The 21,962-nt window shown below is 42.3% G+C and overlaps 1 protein-coding gene across 2 annotated transcripts in view; it reads right to left on the bottom strand.

The window, feature by feature from the left end:
* Positions 1-21,962, bottom strand: part of LOC124720329 (ankyrin-3-like) — a 52,919-nt gene that overhangs the window by 25,462 nt on the left and 5,495 nt on the right. For both annotated transcript variants that reach the window (XM_047245640.1, XM_047245641.1), the window contains exons 2-3: positions 14,149-14,283; positions 13,979-14,026 (exon numbers count right to left, since the gene is read on the bottom strand). In XM_047245640.1, coding sequence (XP_047101596.1) covers positions 13,979-14,026; positions 14,149-14,236 — 136 coding nt within the window. In that variant the 5' untranslated portion in view covers positions 14,237-14,283. The remainder of the gene's footprint in view (positions 1-13,978; positions 14,027-14,148; positions 14,284-21,962) is intronic.

Consider the following 21,962-nt stretch of genomic DNA (forward strand, 5'->3'; position numbering starts at 1 on the left):
CAGTGGATGTATTGCTAGGAGAGTGAAAATGACTTCCCAATGCCATAGGGTTCTGGGAATGAGGACCTGAGCGTGGCCCATCGTGACCTTTATCAGCGCAATTTGATGCAAGGATAAAGACTTTTGCTGTGTGCTACAGAAGGCTTGGAGGTCTGGGTACATGAGAGATTACTTTGTCTGCAGGCCATCTTTCTCTTGTATAATGCAAAACCTCCTGGAGGACATGGCCTGTCACTGTGTGTTATCCCACAAGGCGTGCATCAATTGGAAGATAGGTCTTTGGTGATGGCAGTCTCACTGTCCTCATGAAAACAGACTTCTGGACCCTCATGAAATTCTGGGTTCTGGCTGACATGAAATCGCGATAGGATATTGGCATTGGCGGCATTATGGTGATATTGGATACCATAGGCATAGCCTGAGAGAAACAGAGCCCACAGTGGCAAGTTGCTGAATACTTGAAGAGTGAAGAGTCGCATTAGAGGCTTATGATCTGTCATGAGTGTGAAACGGCGGCTATAGATGTAGGCATGGAAGCGTTTGCTGCCAAAGATGATGACCAAAGCCCCCTTTTCTATGTGGTTCCTCTGTCCTGCTGTAAGTGTCTTGGATACAAATGCAGTGGGTCGCTCCACGCCATTCTCAATATGGGACAAAAGTGTGCCAGTCAGCATCGGCCACTAATACCAATGGTTTCGTTGGATTGTATGCCATGAGACATGTCGGTCGAAGAGGGCCTTATTACATTAGGATGGCCACTTCCAGGGAACTCTGTTACAGAGCGAGTGGTGCCAGAATCGCTGAAGCATGAGGCATGAATGGTCTCTAGCAGTTTGGCTGACTTCGGCTGGAATGCATCTATCGAGGCCAGTAATTTTTGGATGGCAAGCACACAATGTGGTGTAAGAAATATGCCTGATGTCCTGAAGATGTGTCCTAAATATTCGACCTGGTGGATGGAAAAAGAACATTTGCCAAGATAACAACGAAGGTAAGCTTCTGTGAATGGGGAGAAGAGCAACATCAGCTGTATACTTTCCAACAACCAGAAAATTGTCAAGGTAGCTCACGGTCCCCGAGACGTCCTTTAAGTGTTGCTCATTCCCCCCCCCCCCCTGTAAAGCATGGACCTTGCTGTTGGTGGGGAGGCTTGCAGGCCTCAGCAATACAGATGGCCGTACCATAGGTGCAAACGCAATGGCGGGGTATCTGTTGAGAGGCCAGACAAATGTGTAGTTCCTGAAGAGGGGCAGCAGCCTTTTCAGTACTTGCAGGGGCAACAGTCTGGATGACTGACTGATCTGGCCTTGTAACACTAACCAAAACGGCCTTGCTGTGCTGGTGCCGTGAACAGCTGAAAGCAATGGGAAACTAGAGCCGTAATTTAGCCCGAGGGCATGCAGCTTTACTGTATGGTTAACTGATGATGGCGTCCTCTTGGGTAAAATATTCCAGAGGTAAAATAGTCCCCCATTCAGATCTCCGAGCAGGGACTACTCAAGAGGATGTCGTTATCAGAAGAAAGAAAATTGGCGTTCTACAGATCAGAGTGCGGAATGTCAGATCCCTTAATAGGGCAGGTTGATTAGAGAATTTAAACAGGGAAATGGATAGGTTAAAGTTAGATATAGTGGGAATTAGTGAAGTTCGGTGGCAGGAGGATCAAGACTTTTGGTCAGGTGAATTCAGGGTTATAAATACAAAATCAAAGAGGGGTAATGCAGGAGTTTGTTTAATAATGAATAAAAAAATAGGAGTGCAGGTAAGCTACTACAAACAGCGTAGTGAACGCATTATTGTGGCAAAGATAGACATGCAGCCCATGCCTACTACAGTATTACGAGTTTATATGCCAACTAGCTCTGCAGATGATGGAGATATTGATGAAATGTATGATGAGATAAAAGAAATTATTCAGGTAGTGAAGGGAGACTAAAATTTAATAGTCACAGGTGAATGGAATTCGAGAATAGGAAAAGGGAGAGAAGGTAACATAGAAGGTGAATGTGGATTGGGGATTAGAAATGAAAGAGGAAGCTGTCTGGTAGAAATTTGCACAGTGCATAACTTAATCATAGCTAACACTTGGTTCAAGAATCATAAAATAAGGTTAGATACATGGAATAATCCTGGAGATACTAGGAGGTATCAGATAGGTTATATAAAGGCAAGACAGAGATTTAGGAACCAGGTTTTAAATTGTAATACATTTCCAGGGGCGGATATGGACTCTGACCACAATCTATAGGTTATAAACTGTAGATTGAAACTGAAGAAACTGCAAAAAGGAGATTGGACCTGGATAAACCGACTAAACCATTGTACAGAGCTTCAGGGACGGCATAAGGGAATAATTGACGGGAATGGGGGAAAGAAATACAGTAGAAGAAGAATGGGCAGCTCTGAGGGACGAAGTAGTGAAGCCAGCAGAGAATCAAGTAGGTAAAATGACGAGAGCTAGTAGAAATCCTTGGGCAACAGAAGACATATTCAATTTAATAGATGAAAGGAGAAAATATAAAAATGCAGTAAATGCAGCAGGCAAAAAGGAATACAAACGTCTCAAAAATGAGATCGACAGGAAGCGCAAAATGGCTAAGCAGGGATGGCTAGAGGACAAATGTAAGGATGTTGAGGCTTATCTCAATAGGGGTAAGACAGATACTGCCTACAGGAAAATTAAAGAGACCTTTGGAGAAAATAGAGCCACTTGTATGAATATAAAGAGCTCAGATGGAAATCCAGTTCTAGGCAAAGAAACGAAAGCAGAAAGGTGGAAGGAGTATATAGAGCGTCTATACAAGGGCGATGTACTTGAGGACAATATTATGGAAATGGAAGAGGATGTAGATGAAGATGAAATGAGAGGCACGATACTGCGTGAAGAGTTTGACAGAGCACTGAAAGACCTGGGGTCGAAACAAGGCCCCAGGAGTAGACAACATTCCATTAGAACTACAGACGGCCTTGGGAGAGCCAGTCCTTACAAAACTCTACCATCTGGTGAGGAAGATGTATGAGACAGGCTAAATACCCTCAGACTTCAAGAAGAATATAATAATTCCAATCCCAAAGAAAGTAGGTGTTGACAGATGTGAAAATTACCGAACTATCAGTTTAATAAGTCACAGCTGCAAAATACTAACACGAATTCTTTACAGGCGAATGGGCAAACTGGTAGAAGCCGATCTCGGGGAAGATCAGTTGGGATTCCATAGAAATGTTGGAACATGTGAGGCAATACTGACCTTATGACTTATCTTAGAAGAAAGGCAAACCTACGTTTCAAGCATTTGTGGACTTAGAGAAAGCTTTTGACAGTGTTATTTGGAATACTCTCTATCAAATTCTAAAGGTAGCAGGGGTAAAATACAGGGAGCGAAAGGCTATTTACAATTTGTACAGAAGCTAGATGACAGTTATAAGAGTTGAGGGACATGAAAGGGAAGCAGTGGTTGTGAAGGGAGTGAGACAGGGTTGTAGCCTCTCCCCGATGTTATTCAATCTGTATTTTGAGCAAGCAGTAAAGAAAACAAAAGAAAAGTTCGGAGTAGGTATTAAAATCCATGGAGAAGAAATAAAAACTTTGAGGTTCGCCGATAACATTGTAATTCTGTCAGAGACAACAAAGGACTCGGAAGAGCAGTTGAACGGAATGGACAGTGTCTTGAAAGGAGGATATAAGATGAACATCAACAAAAGCAAATCGAGGATAATGGAATTTAGTCGAATTAAGTCGGGTGATGCTGAGGAAATTAGAATAGGAAATGAGACGCTTAAAGTAGTAAAGGAGTTTTGCTATTTGGGGAGCAAAATAACTGATGATGGTCGAAGTAGAGAGGATATAAAATGTAGACTGGCAATGGCAAGGAAAGCGTTTGTGAAGAAGAGAAATTTGTTAACATCGAGAATTGATATAAGTGTCAGGAAGTCGTTTCTGAAAGTATTTGTATGGAGTGTAGCCATGTATGGAATTGAAACATGGACGATAAATAGTTTGGACAAGAAGAGAATAGAAGTTTTCGAAATGTAGTGCTACAGAAGAATGCTGAACATGGGTAGATCACATAACTAATGAGGAAGTATTGAACTGAATTGGGGAGAAGAGGAGTTTGTGGCACAACTTGACAAGAAGAGAGGACCGGTTGTAGGACATGTTCTGTGGCATCAGGGGATCACAAATTTAGCATTGGAGGGCAGTGTGGAGGGTGAAAAGCGTAGAGGGAGACCAAGAGATGAATACACGAAGCAGATTCAGAAGGATGGAGGTTGCAGTAGGTACTAGGAGATGAAGAAGCTTGCACAGGGTGGAGTAGCATGGAGAGATGCATCAGACCAGTCTCAGGACTGAAGATCACAACAACATAGTACCTCCAAAAAACTGATGTAACTTCGGCGATGTCAAACGGAAGCTATGTGTATTGGAGCAATCCAAAAGGAGTGGCTATGATGGTTATGATTGCAGTCTCCTGGGATCCGTTACGCAGTGTGAGGTGGAGATAAGCATCATGAAGGTAATTTTTGGCAAATAAGCATAATGAAGGTCATTTTTGGCAAATACCATAGACCCCGCGAGATGTAAACAGTGTCCTGAAGCATGGGAGTGGTATACCTGACGACTACAGACTGGGCATTCACAGTGTCCTGGAAGTCACCACACATGCAGCCAGCGCCTGATGGTTTCCCCACAGTGAAATTGGAAGGGCCCATTGGCTGTGTGTTACTGGGATGAAGACGCCCTCATCCTGAGGATGTTGCAAGTCCTGTTGATGCTTATCCTGGTATTCAAACTCGACGCTACAGACCTTAAATAATTTTGGAGCTGCAGTAGGTTAAAGGTATATATAGAATCCCAGGATGCTCACTGGCAGAACACTGGTCCTAATTTAACCAAGATGTAGGTGGTGTAGGAAGAGGCCCAGGGCTTGGACTGCATCAGAGGTGGCGCAGAACTCAATCCCCAAGGCATGGAATAAGTCTATACTGGATAGGTTTGAGATATAAGGGGCCACAACCTTCAGAATCCAAGCTGGAGCTACTGAGGCGCCACAGTAGCGTTTGCTATAGAAAAGGCCTCTAACAGATATGTCCTGTAACAGAAATGGTGTTGTTACTAAAACTACATAACTTTGTTGTGAAGCGGTGCCTGGAGGAGACTTAATGGCTTGTGTAGCCCAGTCGATTACTGTAGCTGATGACCCAGTGTCAGTCTGGAATCTGACTGGCTTGCATTACAACTTAGCTTGTATAGAAAGCAACTGAGTAGACTGCAAGAGTATAGCCTGTACCAGTGTCGCTTCTGTAAAATATGGCTGGGAAGAATATTCCTTGGTGTCGCCCAGTCACCAGTCCACAGACATAGTGGTGGAGGTGTGGCAAATTTCAGCTTTGGGGGCACACTAACACTTAGTAACACAATTCACCTTGTGGAAATGGCATTGAGGACTTTTCCAGACTTGGGCTACAACCAATGTTGCATAGCTTCCAATTTGGGTTATGTGGCAAATACCAGAGTTGGGTCTTCGATAAAAGCTGCTGCTGTGGCAGCCTGCTCAGAAGCTCGAATGATAGGAAATCATGAGATGAGCAATGGATCTTTGAGGTTCAGAAGAGTCTATTGGAGGTTTTCATCAGGAATGTCAGTTAAAATCTTGTCACAGATGAGAGCTGATGCACAAGGGATGCATTGTGGCACATAGGGACCAGCATTCCTGGGAGAGACCCCGGACCGTAGCTATTGATTTAGGAATGTAGATTCTGATAGCTAAAGAACTTGCATTGAGCCGCAGCAATGTGTATCTGAGCATTGAAGTTTTATACAGCTTTCATGCGTTCATGGCTGGACTATGGGTGCATGGTTTATGCATTGGCGCGGCCTTTCGATTTGAATTGACACTGTCCACCTTGAGGGGCTCCAGTTGGCCACAGGTCGCTATAGGGCCAGTCCCATACCCAGCCTATGTGCTGAGGCTGGGGGGTCACCAGCAGCTCCACCTAGTGCATCAGGCATGCAAGTTCCTCACAGCTCCAACTTCACCCACACTCTATAACGTTGCTCATCCCCCTTATTTCGAACCATTAAAGAGCCACAATGCCATTTGCGATCCCCGTGCACCATGTGCTGGAGTCCCTCAGTGCAGAGCCAGTACCGCCCCAAATCCAGGATTTTAACTGCCTGCTGCCTTGGTTACTGGAGAGACCCAGAGTGATTTTAGAGTTGGGGCGCTACAAGAGAGATTACACTCCTGCTTCCGCTTTTAATGACATATTTTCTGACATTTTACCTGGGCACCACAACAATATAGCTGTTTTTATGCATGTATCACTACAGGGGGATCCTGTTGGTTGCTCTGTTTTTTTGACAGATCTTGTCCTCAAGATCATACTGCCTTAAGCGTTTACTGTCTTTTAAGCAGAATTTTATGCGATCTTGCGGTTTATTGGAGTAGGTGAGACGTTCTTCCAGTGATAAATATCTTGTCTCATCCGATTTTCTAAGTTCCCTTCACTCTGTGAAACGTTTGTACTCAGCAGGGAAGCTAGTCCCTCCTCCATCTACAACGACTGGGGATTTAGGTGTCCTTTTGCTGGGTAGCAGGACACATCGGATTTGCGAGGAACGAAAGGACAGATCTGGCAGCCAAGAGGATTGTCTTGATTCTCAAGTATTACGGTGTGCCATCCTCCTGTATGCTATCACCTCGATGTTGAGCTTAAGAGTCTTGCATCTGTGGGAGGGTGAGTGGCTGGAGGAGACTTTGGTCCACAAAGAAAGCTCTGTTCTGGAGAACAGATGTAGCGTAGGTGCATAGGAAACACGACAGAACCCAAAAGACAAGTGCTGCCTTCCACTTGGTAATGTATGCAAGAGTTAAGAAGAATCAGGATACATGTATAGAATTCTTCGACCTAGGAAAAGCGTTCTACAGCGTGATATGTCTAGAAATACTCGGAAATTTGGGTGTACAATAATATGTATAGGAACACATAAGAAGCTATAAGAACGGAAGACTATGAGAAAAGAGATGTGCTTAATGAGGGTGTAAGGTAGTGAAACGGTGTTTCTCCCCCACTGTCTTATTTTCATTACGGTTTCCTAAATGTACAGATCAAAGACAAATGTAGGAGTTGGATTAACAGTCATGGTTATAAAGTGCCATGGGGAAGATTCGCTTAAAACATTACTGTCAGTGAAGATCAGGAAGAATTATAAGGTCTGTTGTATGGAATGGGGAGTCAAATGAATGCAAATATGTACTTAGTGTGAACAAAAGAAAGATTAACGTAATGAAGAATACCAGAAATGAGATTAGCGTTAAATTTAACGTCAAAGTCTGGGATCACAAAATAGATGAAGGAATTTTGCTTCCTTGAAAGCAAAATTACAGATGAAGGACAAAGTAAGGCGGATTTGAGAGGCAGACATGCAGAGGGAAAGATGGCTTTCCTCTGTCGAAGGTGTCTACTACAACCAAACATAAGGAAAATGTTTCTAAGATTTTACGTCCTGGTATGAATTTTCAACATGGAACGTGAGATAACCAGTTCTACTCTGAAGGTAAGAGGTTGGCACAGGGAGGAAGTCGCGACAGTGCATCACACTAGGCAGAAGGCACATGACACACACTGACCACGTACATGAGATGCTCAAATGTCACTGACATTAGACTTGCAGTGTATATTCTACAACAATTAACTCCTAATATTTTACATGAAAGTTATGAGTCACCTGTCTGTAACCACTGAGTAAGTCAACCAAACCATCCTGCCTTCAGAAATAAGCATCACATGATGTGGCAGTACATCATGTAAACAGCTGAAAACCTACTCTGGGGAAATAGATGGAATACATAGATTTCACTCATGTTTTAACGCAACACTTCACCACAGTATTTGTTTCACCAAAATGAAATACACCATCATATGAACTCTTTAGAAAAAGGTGTCCTACACAAAATTCCAGGGAACTCTAATTGGATGTTACAAATGTGGAGAACCTCAAATTATTAAAATAATTAATTCATACAATCAACAGCACCGACATCCAGTCTCTTAAAAAGTCCCTGGCCGCACAAGAGAAAAAAAGCCGCCGACCTAGAAGCTAAACTGTCTGCGGCCACCGATGAAATCGAGCAGTATCAGCGAAGGAACAGCATGCGCTTGTTGGGGGTAGCTGAAAACGATCGCGAAAACACCGACGACCTGGCCATTAGCCTCGTGCGTGAAAAACTTGGCGTGCGGATCGACGTGACCGATATTGACAGAAGCCACCGTGTTGGGCGCACGATACCAGGTGCCATGAAACCCAGGCCCATAATAATTAAATTTGTGTCATACCAGAAAAGAGCTGAAGTGTTTGCTCAGAAAAGAAAACTCGCCAAGAGTGGGGTTACCCTGAGGGAAGATCTGACGCGCGAAAGACGAAAAGTTTTGAACACTGCGATCACACAGTTCGACCTTCAAAATGTATGGACCTAGGATGGCAGGATCGTAGTCAAGACGGAAGGAGGGAGGAAAACGGTGACGAACATGTCCGAACTGAAAGACTGAGCGAAATCTCGCGAGACACAAAGTCTCATATTGTACTCTGTCTAATATAAGTTAATTTTTATTCTTTCTTTTCTTTTTTTTACGTAAATATTACTTCGTTATTTCTATAAGTACCATAAGTACTCTATTTAAAATCAGTCAATTGTTCCACATAGATATTGCTTCTTTATTTGTGTATCATAAGTGCTCATGTATATTCATATTGTCAGTCAAACGGGAATTAACATTCACCATTAACAGGAATCTCCTTAAAACCGCCTTTCTATATCTGTTATTTTCATCCTCGTCACTACCACTACTACTACTATTATCTTTTTCGTAAGCACCACTGCCACTTTCCATCTTTCTTTACCCTCCCTTCTCCGATACCTCCAGCTTGTCTTTCACCTTTAGCCCACAGACGCTTGAGCCAGTCACGACCTTGGACACACCTGTAAATATGTCTTCCCCGCGAAATCCAGCTTTTGTCCCTCTTCCGGCCAGCAGGTAAACGGAGCGCGCTCGGTCCTACAGGCGGCCACAATGGGACGGACCGGTTCCGGCGGTGGGCTCTTTGTGGCCCACTCGAACGCTCAGTCGCTAACGGCTCACTTCGACGAGTTCTGTAACCTGTTCTGCCAATCGCTGTTCCATATTATCCTCATCTCTGAAACTTGGTTGAAACCAAACATTTCTTCCGACACTATCCGAATCACTGGTTACACTCTCCTAAGGGCAGATCGTGAAACACGATGCGGGGGTGGTGTGGGTGCCTATGTTCGCTCTGATCTGAGACCTACTATACTATGCACATCGGATGCAAAGGGCGAAGGAGAAGCAGAGTTCTTGTTTTTCGAAATAAATACATCAAATCAGAAACTGCTAATTGGAGTAATCTATAAACCTCCAAACGTCGGTGCTATGTCCTCCTTTCAGTCTGCCCTGTCCTCGCTCGTGACACTGTATGAAGACATAATCATTATGGGCGACACAAACACCGACTTACAGTTAAAATCTCCCTCTGCAGAAAAACTAGGGAGACTGTTCCACTCCAATGATATGAGTTTAACACCGCTGGACCCAACTCATCACACGCCACACAGCCATACACTCATTGATATAATAGCAACAAAGCGACCAGATAAAATAATTTGCGCCAATCAGACATCTGCTCCGGGACTCTCTGCTCATGACGTGATATTCTTAAATTACTCAGTGCATACTACCAAAGAAAAATCTCACTTGGTAACCTATAGAAACCTAAAAAATGTTAACCATGACGCTCTTCAAAAGGATTGCTCAGACATCCCTTGGCATGATATAAGCAATGAACCGACTTTAGACGGAAAAATTCGGGAATTATGTCGCAAAATCATTGAACTGTATGATAAACATGCTCCTCAACGCACTGTCAAGGTAAAGAGAGCTCCCGCTCCGTGGCTCACCACTGCATTACGCCAGTTAATGAATAAACGTGATGCTGCACATAGGGCCTTCAAGCGTAACCCAACTCCCGAGGTGTACGAAGCTTATAGGAAACTCCGAAATAGAACCAAACAGAGCGTGAGGAATGCCAAAATCAGACATGCCCATCTGTCGTATGCGGCATATCAAAACCTGCTGCACTGTGGAAAAAGCTGCGCAGTTTCGGTATAGGGAAGCGAAGATCTGACGCTGTTTATCAAGCGTCTGCAGAAGAATTAAACGATTTCTTCTCAACAGCTGTAAACTGCCACGCAGCGACAAATTACGAGCCCCAAGATATCAATCTCTCGAGAGACAAGTTTTTCCTAAAACATGTCACTACCGGCACAGTACACAAGGCAATTACGAGAATCTCTTCCGAGGCAGTAGGAAATGATGGAGTGAGCATTGGCATGATTAAGAACGTCGTAGACACTATTACTCCAGTTATCACAGACATCTTCAACCTGTCTCTTGTCAGTAGTACATATCCTACTGAGTGGAAGCAAAGTTTAATTCAACCTATACCCAAGACTGACAACCCTAAGTCGCCAGGTGACTACAGGCCGATCAGCATACTACCTGCAATATCTAAAGCCCTAGAATACATCGTCCATGAACAGCTGACGGATTACCTCAAAACTCATAACATCCATGACAAATATCAGTCAGGCTTTCGAAAGCACCATAGTACAGCAACTGCATTAATCAAAGTAACTGATGACATTAAACATGCTATGGACAGACGTGAAGCTACCATCCTAACACTGCTTGACTTTAGCAAGGCTTTTGATACAGTTGACTTTGATATATTACTAATTAAAATGAAGCAGCTGAATTTCTCAAACAGCGCAATACACTGGTTCGACAGCTACCTCAAAAACAGAAGTCAACAAGTCATTTGTGGGTCGGAAAAGTCATCATGGAAAAACGTGCACTCTGGAGTTCCCCAAGTCTCCGTCCTTGGTCCATTACTCTTCTCACTGTACATTAATGATATTTCTTCACTGATTCACTCCTGCAACTACCATCTATATGCCGACGACATCCAACTGTACATAAGTGCAAGCCCCAAGAAGATTGCTGACGCAGTAGCGAGTATGAACGCAGATCTTTGCTCTGTTTCTCGATGGGCACAGAACCTAGGTCTGAAACTAAACCCCAAGAAATCCCAGGTCATATTTATATTTCATCCAAAGTTAATCAGTCGGTACTTTCACGAAACAGTCCCTCAAATACACCTCAATGGTACCCGACTACCATACCAAAAAACAGTAAAAGACCTTGGAATAATCTTGGATGAACACCTAAACTGGGAAGAACAAAGTCACAGCTTGTCGTAAATCGCTCTCCTCCCTACATGCAATTCAGAAATTTAGAAAAATATTTCCAACCCATGTTAAACAAAAATTAGTCCAAACACTAGTCTTGCCTAATGTTTACTACTGTGATGTAGTTCAACACGGCACAAATAGTGAAAATTCGAGACGCCTCCAGCTAGTGATGAATGCTTGCGTTAGATACGCATGCAATATACGGTTTTATGATCATATCAGTCCTTCATACTCCCAGCTAGGTTGGTAACGCCCACATAAGGCACGTGATCTCCACACGATGTGCTTACTTCATCGATTTCTTAGCCACTGGTGCCCCCAATACTTATCTTCTCACATTAAACACCTATCATCATTCCACAACCGCAATACCAGATCGGATACGTCTAGCATCTTGGTTGTACCTTTACATAACACAAAATCTTTCTCCATGTCATTCTCCATCTCAGCCATACGACTATGGAACGCGCTCCCCTGTGATCTGCGTCTTATCTCGAACCACTCAACATTCAAGAGTGAACTCAAGACTTACATATTAGGGACGGTATAGCCACCATTGTTGTACCCCTCTCATCTCTTTCTTTCTCCTCTCCATCATAGCTTCGAATTTTACCATTCTATTTCTCTTCCTCTAACCTATCTACCTCTTCTGTATCTCTTTCACCCCATTCTATTGTCTTATGTCTCTGCTTGATGAGAATAACTCACAAGCTGCAAGAATATAACGAGAAAATTCCCAACTAGCAATAGGACTGACATTCATAAAAGAAAAATATGTTTACTTTCATATACATAGTCATTATTATTATTATTATTATTATTATTATTATTCTTGATTGTTACAATTAATTTTTGATTGTTATAATTATCATTGTACTACGTTTAGAATCTCTATTTTTTCTTAACATTAATACTGTATAACATGTTATATGTCCTTAATGTTCTGTAGAAACTGAAATTTGTTGAATCTGAGTATGCCTGGTTAGGTGTAAGAGAGGGCCTGAAGGCCCTAATCTTGCCAGGTAAAATAAATGCATAAATAAATAAATAAATAATTGTATTGAATGCTTTGCAATTAGGAATAAAAATAATTTGGCTTTCAGAGGAATATTCCTATCTTTGTATTTGTGTATACCTTAGAGCGTTGACACAGAAATTGTTTTTCTGTAAATACCTTGTGTGATTTGACTAAAGCCTTTGTGCTGTTCAGCCTGCTATTAGCAATTATAAAATCAGTAACTCATCAGTTAACCGGCTAAAACCTTGTCCCATCACAGGAAGTTTCTGTGGCATCGGACAAGGAGTTACATTTTTGTATAGCCTAGCGTCCCCTTATGCTTCGAATTTCTGGTAACAATCTGCACACAGCAGGCATTAATTAGGTGTGAAATTAAATTAATGCTTACAGACGACACCAACGTGGTTACTTACAATTTATGATCTACAGACATCAATTACGTCCCATTCTTGAATGACATTTTGTTTACCATGTGGTTCCTTTGAAACAGTGTACATATCAACTACATACTGCTACGAAAATGTAGACCAACTTGTAGTTACTTTCTGTAACGTACTGTTACAGAAAGTAAATAGCAATAATTTGATGGACATTCACTCAGATGACAATCGTAATAGGGAACATTACATATCTCACACTGTGAAGAGGTAACTCGACGGGTTTTGGTTTATTATTGATTTAGTAATGTTACTAACAAGAGAATCATAATGCTACTGGTATAGTTGTAGCATGTGCCACGTAACTGGTTCTTACAGGCATACCTGTCTTCCTAAAATAACCATTATTTCCAAGAAAAGAGAAACTAGTATGTTATTCAAAATAAATTGAAGAAGTAAGTGCTACAAGTCATCTATATAGATGGGAATACTTAACACTCCTTTAAAATTTACTGTTTGTGCCCATGTGAAGGTTCTATGGAACTCTGTTTTACATGAAAGCAAATGTTCAGCTGAACCACAATGATGACATCCACTATTAATTTAAAAATTCTTCCACTGATGAAGGGACACGTTGGAAGCAAACGTACCATAATTTTGAACCCATACCTCAATGAATTTAAACAGGTAAGAAACAGGGATATAACGTAGACAGCACAAGCATTACAGTTTCTGATGGATACCTCCTGAGATGATTACCATTGTCAGATTCCTGTTTTTAATTGGTTACATAAATATTGTGAACGTGAGAAGGTTTTTCTGTAGTCAATATAAATTTATGGAAGGTGGTGTACAATGTACTACCGTAATCCTGGAAGACATGTCAAATACCTGTATACCACGACTACTTATGTGAAATGATACTGTTTAGCTTCGTCTATTGTGTTATATTGATCTAGATGGGACCACTAAACCTTTATGAAAATAATTCAGAAAAAGGCTATGATTACCACTCTCAAGGTCTACCAACACGTATGTAACACATATGTAAACTGTATTCCAACTCATACCGACTATAAAAGCAAAAGTAATAATATAGAAACACAGTGAAGTTAGAGATTTTACACATAATAATCAAATGATCCAAATCAGTTATTAAATCATCAAATAAGCCTAGCAATGAGATAAGTTTGCACTGCATGAATTTCTTGAAGCATGAAAAGTTTCTGGAAGTAATGGAAAATAATGACACTTACCCTGATTGTCAGTTCCAAAGTGGTAGACTGTGAGTTCAGGATGGACTCCTGAAAAACAAATATATGAAATACATAATGAAAATATTGAATATGTTTTTCATTACCTACTAAAACTGGTTATTCATTATCATATACAGACTTACGTCAATTTACACAAGTAAAATCTTTACCTGTACTGGGATGAGAGTCGCTATAGTCGGCAGCAGTGAGTACTCCGACAAAAATGCAGATGAACCAACTAACGCTTCTGCAGAACATGATGTAAGGACAATGCTGTCAGGCCAAATAAACAACTGCTGGAGAATCTGTAAATTTATGAGTAAATATATCTCCACAATTCATTTACTTTCAACAAACTGGATTGAAAATCTAAATTAATATAATAACCTAATTTGGATTACGATGGTTAATGGGGAAACCACACTAGGAGGTTCGAAAAATCCAGTTTTTATAGTATAAATGGTTAAGCTAACTATCCAAGAATACTCTGTCAAAATTTCAAAGCAAAATTCGCATTCTTACAGAAGGAAATTCTTCGATATACGATTTATCAGGGGATGAATTACTGGAGAAATGTGTAGATGGCCACACACAAAATGCTAATGAAACTTTTAATTCCACTATTTGGTGATTAGCTCCCAAACACTTGCACTCCGGACTAAAAGTGGTTGATTCGCCGTCGTATTTAGCAGCTGGCTTATTCAATGAAGGAAATTGATCCCTTCTGATGGCCATGAACGAGGCAGGAATTGTAGGAGACACGCAAAGCTTCAGCTATGCCAAAAAAATGGGTAACCAGCGCGTATGCCGGCAGAATCGACGTAGTTCATTGAATCGAAGGAAAGTCGGAAAGCTAGGAAAGCACTGCAGCAAGCGCAAAATGAAGCCTGTGAGAAAGAAGAATGATTACGATATGGCGCTGGAATCGCAGATCAATTGGTAAGCATTTTACACTATTGTTGACTTCCATGAATTTCCAGTTTCCAAGAATTGATTTCTCAAATGCGTTCATCTCCAAATGACTTTTTTCACATTTGCGTGCAGTCTAACTCAAAAAGTATTCAATCGATCATTATTAAATGTGATAGTATGATTGTGTACAAAACTACTAATTATATGAACCAACTTATGAGGAGATGTCATGATTTCACGGGTATTTTTCTTCGCCTAAATGGAGAAAAAAACGTGAAAATCACAGTAAATTCTTCCAACGCCTACACAGTTTTTAATTTTCATTATTTTCACTTGCATTGAGGCTCATATTCTTAGAAAATAACTTAGTAATGTAAAATCAAATCCTTTCTGATTTCAGATAAAAATCGGAATGGCTACACTGCACGTAATTGCAGAACTATACTCACAATCTTCAGCAGATATCACAGAGCAACTTTGTTATTTTGGCTGAAATTAATCAAAAAATTCACAAAAACTCACGGACTTCGAACATCGTCTGGCGATTAGACGTCACTTTTATAATACGTCTGTAAGCGAGATTTCCACACTCCTACACATCCCTAGGTCCACTATTTGACATGTGATAGTGAGGTGGAAACGTGAAGCACCAAATACAGCACAAAAGCGTACAGGCCGACCTCGTCTGTTGACTGACAGAGACTGCCGACAGTTGGAGAAGGTCGTAATGTATAACAGGCAGACATCTATCCAGACGATCACACAGGAATTCCGAACTGCATCAGGATCCACTGTAACTACTATGACAGTTAGGCAGGAGGTGAGAAAACTTGGATTTCACGGTCGAGCGGCTGCTCGTAAGCCACACATCACGCAGGTAAATGTCAAACAAAGCCGCGCTTGCTGTAAGGGGCATAAACATTGGACGACTGAACAGTGGAAAAACGTTGCGTGGAGTGACGAATCACGGTACACAATGTGGCGAGCCGATGGCAGGTGTGGTTATCGAGAATGTCCAGTGATCGTCATCTGCCAGCGTGTGTAGTGGCAACAGTAAAATTCGGAGGCGATGGTGTTATGGTGTGGTCGTGTTTTTCATGGAGGGAGCTTGCACCCCTTGTTTTTTGTGTGGTACTATCACAGCACAGGCCTATATTGATATTTTAAGCATCTCATTGCTTCTCACTGTTGGAGAGCAATTCGGGGATGGCTATTGCATCTTTCAAAACGATCGAGCACCTGTTCATAATGAAGAGTCTAAGGCGGCAGTAGAAGACAATAACATCCCTGTAACGGACTGTCCTGCACAGAGTCCTGATATGAGTCCTATGGAACACCTTTGGGATGTTTTGGAACACCGGCATCATGCCAGGTATCACCGAAAAACCGATATCTCCCTTCAGTGCAGCACTCCATGAAGAATGTGCTGCCATTCCCCAAGAAACCTTCCACCACCTGATTGAACGTATGCCTGTGAGTGTCGAAGCTGTCATCAAGGCAAAGGGTGAGCCAACACCATATTACACTCCAGCATTAGTGATGGAGAGGCCACGAACTTTTAAGTTATTTTCAGCCAGGTGTCCGAATACTTTTGATCACATTGTGTATTTTCAAGGTCAAAATCTTATATGAGTCATGTCGCATATATTAAGAGAAAATCAGGCACTCCCTCATACATTACTCACTCACTGTCTTTGTGTACAACAAAGCATTTGCACAGCATTACACAGAATGTTACCAGTTTCCTGTATAGTGGTAAAGTCGAAACCAGTTCACAACGATTGTACAAATCGCACCAGTTGTGGAAGTGGACTGTGTCAAGAATTCGAGAAAAGAGCACTGGCAGAGAAACCAACATTCTGCTACATTTTGAAAACTACGGAGTACACGAGGTCTTGTCCAGGCTGGAGTTTAGGGACGTTCATCAGTCTGTTAGTGAAGTACTGGTGCAGGAAAGAGAGAAGAAGGTAGCGCGCGTTTAGAGAAAGTTGGTTTCTGGTACCAGAGAGCAGAGAAGGTAACAGTCGGCAAAGTGCGGTCAGCTACGACAGAAGGCTGAAAATACAGGAGCGTCTGCTCTGCATGGCGACTGCGTCACAAGAGGGCGACACTTCAGTGTCCTCTGCTCCACAGGACGCGCCCAGTGGCAACATGTGACCCCTTTCTCAAGCTTCCCAAATGGCTGTGGGGTACATTCAGCAGAGGAATGAAATCGTACCCTGTCAACGGATTTTTCTAGATAGAACCCCATATGCTACGCAGGGTTCTACATCTACATCTACGTGATTACTCAGCTACTCACAATAAAGTGCCTGGCAGAGGGTTCAATGAATCACCTTCAAGATGTCTCTCTACCGTTCCACTCTCGAATGGTACGTGGGAAAAACCAGTACTTAAATTTTTCTGTGTGATCCCTAATTTCTCTTGTTTTATAGTGATGATCATTTCTCCCTATGTAGGTGGGAGCCAACAGAATGTTTTCGTAATCGGAGGAAAAAACTGATGATTGAAATTTCATAAGAAGATCCCACTGCGACGAAAAACGCTTTTGTTTTAATGATTCCCACTCCAATTCACATATCATTTCTGTTGCACTATCTCCCCTATTTCGCGATAATATAAAACGAGCAGCCCTTCTTTGAACTTTTCAGGTGTCATCCGTCAGTACCACATGATGGGGATCCCACACCGCACACCAATACTCCAGAATAGGGCGGGCAAGCGTGGTGTAAGCAGTCTCTTTAGAAGACCTGTTGCGCCTTCTAAGTGTTCTGCCAACGAATCGCAGTCTTTGGTTTGCTCTACCCACAACTTTATCTATGTGCTCGTTCCAATTTAGGTTATTTGTAATTGTAATCCCTAAGTATTTAATTGAATTTGCAGCCTTCAGATTTGTGTGAGTCATCGCGTAATCGAAATTTAGCGGATTTCTTTTAGCACTCATGAGAATAACTTCACAGTTTTGTTTATTCAGTGTTGATTCCCATTTTCCGCACCACACAGATATCTTATCTAAATCATTTTGCAATTCGGTATGGTCATCTGATGACATTGTAAGACAATAAATGACAGCATCTTCTGCAAAGATCCTAAGACGGCTACTCAATTTGTCTCCTATGTCGTTAATACAGATCAGAAACAATAGAGGGCCTATAACCCTGGGGGAACGCCGGATATTACTTCTGTTTTACTCGATGTCTTTCCGTCTGTTACGACAAACTGTGACCTTTCTGACAGGAAATCACGAATCGAGTCGCACAACTCAGGAGATATTCCATAGGCATGGTTGGAAGAAGCTTGTGAGGAACGGTGTCGAAAGCCTTCTGGAAATCTAAAAATAGGAATCCCCCGTCGACAGCACTTATTACTTCGTGAGTAAAAACTCCTAGTTGTGTTTTAAAAGAACGATATTTTCTGAGTCCTTGCTGATTGTGTGTCAATAGATAGTTTCCTTCTCTGTGCTTCATAATGTTCGGATGTACTGGTTGGTCACATAGGAACTGCAAGAACTCATGCTAGTTTCCAGGACAGCAGCTTGGATGCAGCTATATGCGTAACAGAAAATGTAAAGTATACATGAAGGGTGACTAACATAAAATTTGCACTGAAAATATTGCGGATATGGAATGTGCTATTGATGCGCAGTTATCACAGCACGTGCAGGTAGTCAGGGCTCCGTATTGTTGGCCAATAAACAGTTTGTAATAATATTTGTAAAGTGTATTTTTTGTGCAAAGGTACACTTATTGAATGGAACAATGCTTACTGTCATTAAGAAACTAAAAATAGCGTAAATTATAATGTTGGTTGGTTTGTTGCAGGATTCTAGTGCAAGCTGCTTACAATATAAATACTTTGTAAAGTTGCCACACTGTCACTTGTACAATACCTGCGGTAGTATACACTAAAGCACAACGTAAATGCATGCACTAGTTATGTGCATTCTGGGCCGTAACGAGGTAACTGACCATCACAGGTTGTGTTCAAAATGACCACCAGCAGCGGCAGCACACGTTTCCTATCTGATATGGAGCGACTGCTGCACACACGCTAGCATTTCGTCGAACATCTCCGAGCAGGCTGCAGTTATGACTCGTTGCGTATCATCAAGTGCAGTCGGTATGTCCTTGCAGACAGCGTCATTCAACTTTCCCCACAGAAAAAATCAACAGGCATCAAATCTGCAAAAAGGGGCAGCTAACGTACTGGTCTTCGCCATCCAATCCAACGTTTTGGAAACAATTTGTGAAGACACGCTGTAATAATCCACGCACTATGTAGTGCACGTCGGTCATATTGGTAACACAGGTTCCTCCTTGTGCGCAGAGGAAAGCCTTCTAGTACCTGTGGGAGATGGTTTGTTATGAGGCTGTGATAGTTGTGCGCATTCATTGTTCTATCTATGAAACTCATGCCTATGATTTGATGGTTTACTATCCCACAGCAAATGTTTACACTCCGTGGGCACTGATGTTCCACCCAAGGAAGCCAATGGGGATTGTCAACATACCAATAGTGCACGTTTTCACCGTTTACCTGGCTTCACCACGAAAGAAGACACATGAAACATCTGGAGTACTAGTCGTAATGCTTATGTACAGAAGTTAACACGATTCTTATAATTGTTTCCATGAAGCTCTTGACTGAGGATGGGGATGGAATTTACGCTGACGAAGAATGTGTAGGGCACTTGCCTGACTCATGCCACTTCCACAATCGATTGCACAGGAGGTACTGTGTTGATCAACTGCAACAACAGCAAGAAAATTAATTTCCCCCCATCTGTCTTCACTTGTTTCATTCTGTTGCGTTGCATAGTTGTTACACTATCATTTTCACACAACTGATTGAGAAGATGGCCGAGATTGGGCTCTGCCGCATGAACTGCATTCTTCCTACACTCTCCATACACCATGCACATGTCAGCTTTTTCTGCACCGATAAATCCCATTGTACACACATGAGATACTGCTTAGACTGTCACTTAGTAACTCATAGCAGTGCACTCAAGGAACACACAAGCACACTGTAAACCAACGTAACAACATCGATCTAACAACTATGCAGGTTGAATGGCACAAAGAAGTGTCAATGTGGAAACTTTTCACAATGTGATATCCCATAACTGGCTCGCACTAGACTTCTGCAGCAAACAGCACTGAAATTCTAGTTTACCCCATTTTTAGTTTGTTACTGGCAATAAGATTTGTTTCATTTGAAAAATTGCAGGTACATAAAATACAGTTTCTAAGTATTATTACAATCTGTGTATTGACTAACAGTACGAGACTCTGGCTTCCAATTCATTCTGTGAAAACTGCACGTCAATATCACATCCCATTTCCATAATATTTGCTGTGCAAGTTTGAGATGGTTCACCCTGCAGTCGCCATACAGAGCACCACAACATATAAATCAAGAGAAGAAAATGGTTTCAAGCCCTTGACATGTAGGCCACACAGTATTATAGGTGTGTTGTGGGAGTATTATCAGCTTGTTTTGTCATCACGTTTAATAGTGGCTACATGTCTGGGGAGGTTGAAATACATAGAGAAGGGAATGCTAGAGAAAGGAGCAGATGGGGATGGATGGGGATAAAGAGGGATGGAAAGAGAGATGGAGCACCAAGAGATGAATAATGAGAGCTTGATAGCGTAAACTCACGAATCCAGTCACAGATGATACTCCACAGGTACGTAATTTTATTAGAAGCTGGTTGTGAGGAACGGTGTCAGAAGCTATCTGTAGGGCTAGAATTATGGAATCAACTACAGGTCCTCTGTCGATAACAGTAATTACTTTGTGTGGACAAAAAGCCAGTAGGGTTCCATAAGAAAGATATTTCCTGAGTCAGTGTTATCCATGTGCCGATGATTCAAGGTACTTTATAAAGTTGGATCAGCCTGTATATTCCAAAATCTTACTGACTATAATGTCCGTGATATGGGTGTACAGTTTAGAGTACCAGTTGTATGTCACTGTTCCCACAATTTCACTTGCAAACCTGTATGGCACATATATTGCATACATCTCTGCCTGCACACTGTCTTCATCCATCTCCTCCTCACCCCTCTGTCTGTCTGTCCAGTCCTATGCCCTCATCATTTTCCATCTTACAACTACTCACCTACACTATCCATCTGGCTCCTGCAACCCCTGTCTCAGTTCATCTCATTCTCCCTGTACCTCTGATCTCTATTTTCTCTCTCTACATCTCCTCCTCCTCCCTCTCACTCTGTCCATCTTCTCCACCCCCTCTCTCCATTTTCTCCTTTCCCTTTTCTCACTGCCCACATCCTCCTCCCCACTTTGTCCATAGCCTTTCCATCACTCTCCCTCTCCATCTCTTCCTGCCTCCAATATGTTATTCCATCTAAATCTGCCCCCTCTATGTATCCATTTCCTATTGCACCCTCTCCCTTTGCATCTCCCATCCTTCCCTATCCACTTCCTCCTGGCCTCTTTCTCTTATCCATCTCCTCCTGCCACCGTTTCTCTTTCCATTATCTCCTACACCTCTCTACCTTTCTGTCCTCCTCTTCTCCAAACCCATCTCTTCTTCCCTGGCCATTGTGGCCGAGCGGTTCTAGGCGCTTCAGTCTGGAACCATGCAGCTGATACAGTCGCAGGTTCGAATCATGCCTTGGGCGTTGATGTGTATGATGTTCTTAGGTTAGTTAGGTTTAAGTAGTGCTAAGTCTATAGGACTGATAACCTCAGATATTAAGTCCCATACTGCTTAGAGCTATTTTGAACCATCTCTTCTTCCCTACATTTTTTCCTCTCCTCCTGCCCATCTCTCCTACCCACCTCCTCCTATCCTCCACTCATCTACCCCAGCCGCCTCTCCTCATTCATCTTCTACTCCCAGCCACTCAGTGTTCACCCTTTCCCACTCCCATCTCTCTTTATGTCTTCTCCTGCTCCTTCTCTCTCGGTCCACCGCCTCCTATCATCTCCCCCTGCCTCCACTTACCCAGTCCATCATTTCCTGGTCCCTCCCTCAGTCCATCCCCTCCTCTATCCATTTAGAAATTCCCCAGCCATGCCCACCCACATATGTAGCCATTAC

The sequence above is a fragment of the Schistocerca piceifrons genome, chromosome 11 (genome assembly GCF_021461385.2).
Source record: "Schistocerca piceifrons isolate TAMUIC-IGC-003096 chromosome 11, iqSchPice1.1, whole genome shotgun sequence".
NCBI lineage: Eukaryota > Metazoa > Arthropoda > Insecta > Orthoptera > Acrididae > Schistocerca > Schistocerca piceifrons.